Genomic DNA, 5,911 nt, shown 5'->3' on the forward strand with positions numbered 1-5,911 from the left:
AGTTAATAGGCGTGTTCGTGTCAGCCACTGTCCATTTCCTAAGGTTCTAAAATGCAAACAATTTTTGACTACTGGCACCCACCGACGAAAAAACTAAATCAGCGCCTATGACACCATTTACAACAACCTGACCACCTCCCCTGCACCTTCAACCACCACACCTGCGTCCACCCTCTCAGTCACTCTCTCATTTCTCTCTGCTGTCCCCTGTGGTCAGGGGGATTATGAAGTTTGGTTATTGTAGAGAATTGTTAAAGGTAGTCTGTATATGCATGGAGATGAACTGTTAACCACTACATTTGCAATGGCAGAGTACCGCCATGTGGTCAAGCCTCTCGATATTCACCAATGTTTGCCCCCCCCCCCACGTAATGCTTCAGGTCCCGCTTTGGCGCAGCTCCACGGGTCACCGGGGCGACTGGCGCAGCTTCCCAGGCATCAGGGGCGACTGGCATCAGAGGCTTGGGCCCTGTCATAACTGCTTGCAGTTCTAGTTAACTATTGTTTTCATTCTATGTAAATGAGCATACATATATTTTCTGTATGTCTCTTTAGTGTTTAATTTGTAAAACACTTTGAGCTGCATGTAATATGTGAAAGGTGCTTTACAAACAAAGATATTATTTCATGGATCTGTTATCAACTTTATGAATGAGTGAACATGACGGCATTAAAAAAACAGACCCAGAGTTAAACTGTCACATGTGTTTTATTCAACAGGAGACACAAGTTACTCTGATTCATCAGGTATTAACAGATTACTCTGATTTATCTGATGGTTAATGATTACAGTAATCCATGAAATTGAATAGGATTGCCAGCGGCATCACATCTGATTATAATTCTGCTGTTTAGAGCTTCACCGACGTACTGACAGGGAGGGACGGCTCCCTGAGGATTCACTTTGCACACAATAATATGGAAAGGCACATTGCTTGCTCTCAGACCCCCATTATGTGGCACTCCTGCATTACCACAGATGGCTCTGACCATGACCAAAGGGTCTCCGATGAATGTGTTGGCCGCTTTACAGACGTTGCCGTTCACTGCGAGTCCTCTGGCATTCATCGCTCTGGTACAGTGGGCAGGAATCATATCCTCATTGATATGCTGATTTGCAAACTGAGCATTGGGCTGAGCATCTGTATTTTCTGGTCCCAGAAACATGAGAGCAGCAGAGAGCAGCAGAACACCAGCAAAGATAGAGATCTTCATGTTGATCTGGAGAACACAGTTATAAAAGCTGTTAGAGACTTTACTCTGACATATCTAACATCTCTTTATATTATCATATAAAAGCTGTTAGAGACTTTACTCTGACATATCTACCATCTCTTTATATTATCATATAGAAGCTGTTAGAGACTTTACTCTGACATATCTAACATCTCTTTATATTATCATATAAAAGCTGTTAGAGACTTTACTCTGACATATCTAACATCTCTTTATATTATCATATAAAAGCTGTTAGAGACTTTACTCTGATATATCTAACATCTCTTTATATTATCATATAAAAGTATATACAGTACATGCCAAAACTTTGGACACCTTCTCATTCAATGCGTTTCCTTTTTATTTTCATGACTATTTACATTGTAGATTCTCACTGAAGGCATCAAAACTATGAATGAACACATATGGAATTATGTACTTAACAAAAAAGTGTGAAATAACTGAAAACATGTCTTATATTTTAGATTCTTCAAAGTAGCCACCCTTTGCTTTTTTTGATAACTCTGCAAACCCTTGGTGTTCTCTCAATGAGCTTCATGAGGTAGTCACCTGAAATGGTTTTACCTTCACAGGTGTGCTTTGTCAGGGTTCATTAGTGGAATTGTTTCTCTCATTAATAAAAAAGCAAAGGGTGGCTACTTTGAAGAATCTAAAATATAATACATGTTTTCAGTTATTTTCTTTTTTACTTTTTGTTAAAAAATTCCATATGTGTTCATTCATCAGTTTTGATCGCCTTCAGGGAATCTACAATGTAAATAGTCATGAAAATAAAAAGGAAACGCATTGAATGAGAAGGTGTGTCCAAACTTTTGGCCTGTACTGTATATATATAAAAATATATTCATTTCAGTATTATTACTCAAGTACTGAAAGTTGAAGTACAAGTATTGTGTTATTTAGTTATTAAAGACAGCAGTCAAAAGTTTGACTACCATATTGTTTATATTATGTCAAATGTATAGAATAAGGCTGTAGCCAAAGGAATTAACAAATATTAAATATATTATATTAAAATAACAAATATTAACAAATACTGAAATAAAAGGTACAATTATCACACTGTGCAAGTAAAATGAACATCCTCTCCAGCACAGTAACGATTAAAGCCCCAAAAAACGTATCACACACTAGGTAGTAACGTGTGATGTAGCTACAGGAAAGTTAGCAAGCTAGCAACATCCAGATAAACTAGATCAGCTTCACATCACAGGGTCAGACATCCAGATAAACTAGATCAGCTGCACATCACAGGGTCAGACATCCAGATAAACTAGATCAGCTTCACATCACAGGGTCAAACATCCAGATAAACTAGATCAGCTTCACATCACAGGGTCAAACATCCAGATAAACTATATCAGCTTCACATCACAGGGTCAAACATCCAGATAAACTAGATCAGCTTCACATCGCAGGGTCAAACATCCAGATAAACTAGATCAGCTTCACATCACAGGGTCAAACATCCAGATAAACTAGATCAGCTTCACATCACAGGGTCAATCATCCAGATAAACTAGATCAGCTACACATCACAGGGTCAGACATCCAGATAAACTAGATCAGCTTCACATCACAGGGTCAGACATCCAGATAAACTAGATCAGCTTTACATCACAGGGTCAATCATCCAGATAAACTAGATCAGCTTCACATCACAGGGTCAAACATCCAGATAAACTAGATCAGCTTCACATCACAGGGTCAATCATCCAGATAAACTAGATCAGCTTCACATCACAGGGTCAAACATCCAGATAAACTAGATCAGCTTCACATCACAGGGTCAATCATCCAGATAAACTAGATCAGCTACACATCACAGGGTCAGACATCCAGATAAACTAGATCAGCTTCACATCACAGGGTCAGACATCCAGATAAACTAGATCAGCTTCACATCACAGGGTCAAACATCCAGATAAACTAGATCAGCTTCACATCACAGGGTCAGACATCCAGATAAACTAGATCAGCTTCACATCACAGGGTCAGACATCCAGATAAACTAGATCAGCTTCACATCACAGGGTCAAATGGTTAACATTCAGGACTCACTGCAGACTGGAACAACTCAGGACTAGATTAATCTGCTGCAACAATAGGTAACTAGAAAGAGTACAAACTTACATCGTCTCTGACTTCTGAACGGGCAACCATAATGAAAAGAAACACGACCCAATCTCGGGGATTTCTCGTATGTAACTAACATACACACACTGTAACAGTAACGAGTAACTATGCAGCACATAAAAAAATCTATCAGAGTAAAAGTATTTCATTCATCGAAAATATGTACTCAAGTAAAAGTGGAAGTAGAAGAAAATACATAATACTCCAGTAGAGTACAGATACAGCCTTTTAGTACTTAAGTAGAGTAGTGAAGTAGTTCTACTTCGTTACTATACAGCTCTAGACGTATCTAACATTACATCATATGTAACTTCAAGCTTCTTTTGGAAGTGTAGAAATGTGAAAATGTTTAAAAACAAAGACAACAAAAACAACAACGGAAAAAGCAGCCAGAACTATGGAAAAAAATGCCTTAAATGTAAAAAACTACATTTATCTTCAGATTTCTTCAAAAAGCACAGAATAAAAGCTGCGGGAACGGAGGAAGAAGTGACAAGTGACCTTGTGAGTTTTTAATAAGATTATGGTGATTATGACAAATGCCCTGTTAACAGTAAACAAAAAAATCCACTTGAGCTTTGAATAAAGTGCAGCTTCAGCTTGTAACGTTTGCATCACGTCGCGCAGCATTGCCTTAATGTAAAATGCTACATTATCAGCCAAAGCTAATGGCAGCCTATGTTGCAGCAGAGAAGAGAGAGGCTCAGGGGTGGGATGTATGGGCTCTTGAATCATTCTAGTATATACGTTGTTTACAGTCACTATTGTTTCCTGAGTTTTAATCCAACAATCAGATATGACGTTAGTGAAAGTGAAAGGCACCTTATTTTGTTATTAGATGATAAATTAATTTCCCAATTGGTTAATGTAGGCTAATAAACTAAAATATTTGTGGGGTGTCTTTTTTCCAGATTAGAGCAATGGCCCCTCCAAATGTCTGTGCATGTCCCTGGTGTCTGCATTATTTAAAATGGGTCTGAATAATCCTATACAGGATAGACCTGATAATTGGCAAGACATGGAAATAAACCTTTAATTCATATTCTTTTATAACCAATAATGATAAAGTAAACAACACAGGAACAAAGTGTATAGCGTCTGAACAGTTTCTCTTGGGGAACAAACTGTTCAGTTGTAGACAAGAAGAATAACCTCATGGCAATAAGATACAAAGAGAAACAGATACAGATATGTCTAAAATAGAGATGAAAATGTCAAAATAAATACCAAAAACTTTGAAAAAGTGACAGAAACTTTGAAGAAGTGACAAAGAAAGCTTTGTCCTCACAGTTGAAACAGAATCAGTGAAGTTTAAATGTGTTAAAGACAGAATAATAATCTAAAGCATATTTACCTGAATGACAGGAGAGAGATGAGTTCTAGTGTCAGCAGCAGGAGAGATACCTGGAATATCACATGATAACACACTTCATTACAAAGATTATACAGAAAAACCAAACATGTGCTGGTCATATGGGATCATAACAGACAGGTTACATCTCAGCTAACTTCTTTAGAAAGGAACGGACAAAAGATGCAACAACTACAGAATAAAAGTGACAAAAAAGTCAGAACAAAAACTGACAAAAAAACAACAAATGTGTCAAAAATGCGCCTAAAGTTTCAAAACCAACATTTAACTTTAAGGTTCTTTAACAAACACAGAATAAAGCTGCAAGAACTGAGAAAAAGAGAGAAATTCACCAAATAAACCCCACAGAAACATTGTAAAAACGCTCCAAAAACATTGGAAAAAGCAGCCAGAACTGCTGAAAAAGTGAGAAAATGACACAGAAACATGAATAAAGTGTCAAAAACATTGGAAACAGCGCCTAAAGCTTCTTAAAAAAAGTTAGTTTCTGTCAACTGAAACAAAATCTTAACCAATCAGAGAAGTTTAAATGTCTCAAAGACAGAAAATGAAAAGTATATTTACCTGAATGACAGGAGAGAGAGATAGAAAAGTCTGAGAACTCCTCCATCTTTATACTGTAAAATATTATAATATCATATTATCATATCATATTATAATACACGCCCACTTTATCTCTCATAGGGTCAGCAGCAGATAACATATTATAATATCATATTATAATACACGCCCACTTAATCTTTTACAGGGTCAGTAGCTGGTAATATATTATAATATAGTGACAACAGTTTAATTTCTCTTAGTTTTTATTCTAGTTTATGCTATTTTCAGTCATTTAGTGTCTACTTTTAGTGTCTACTTTCAGTCATTTAGTGTCTACTTTCAGACATTTAGTGTCTACTTTCAGATATTTAGTGTCTACTTTCAGACATTTAGTGTCTACTTTCAGTCATTTAGTGTCTACTTTCAGTCATTTAGTGTCTACTTTCAGTTATTTAGTGTCTACTTTCAGTCATTTAGTGTCTACTTTCAGTCATTTAGTGTCTACTTTCAGATATTTAGTGTCTACTTTCAGTCATTTAGTGTCTACTTTCAGTCATTTAGTGTCTACTTTCAGACATTTAGTGTCTACTTTCAGACATTTAGTGTAGTGGAAGTACACAA

At 36.7% G+C, this 5,911-nt stretch overlaps 1 protein-coding gene across 1 annotated transcript; it reads right to left on the reverse strand.

Annotated features, from left to right (window-relative positions):
• Positions 1–690: 690 nt before the first annotated feature.
• Positions 691–5,324, reverse strand: LOC120562403 (ribonuclease-like). Its single transcript, XM_039806130.1, has 2 exons — positions 5,312–5,324; positions 691–1,221 (listed from the first exon to the last, which is right to left on the reverse strand). The coding sequence occupies exon 2, from the start codon at positions 1,213–1,215 to the stop codon at positions 787–789; it is 429 nt and encodes a 142-aa protein (XP_039662064.1). The 5' UTR covers positions 1,216–1,221; positions 5,312–5,324; the 3' UTR covers positions 691–786.
• Positions 5,325–5,911: the final 587 nt, after the last annotated feature.

Source organism: Perca fluviatilis, chromosome 7 (assembly GCF_010015445.1).
Source record: "Perca fluviatilis chromosome 7, GENO_Pfluv_1.0, whole genome shotgun sequence".
Classification (NCBI taxonomy): domain Eukaryota; kingdom Metazoa; phylum Chordata; class Actinopteri; order Perciformes; family Percidae; genus Perca; species Perca fluviatilis.

Coding starts and splice junctions, on each gene's coding strand:
- LOC120562403 (XM_039806130.1), bottom strand. CDS start 1,215: ATGAAGATCTCTATCTTTGCTGGTGTTCTGCTGCTCTCTGCTGCTCTC.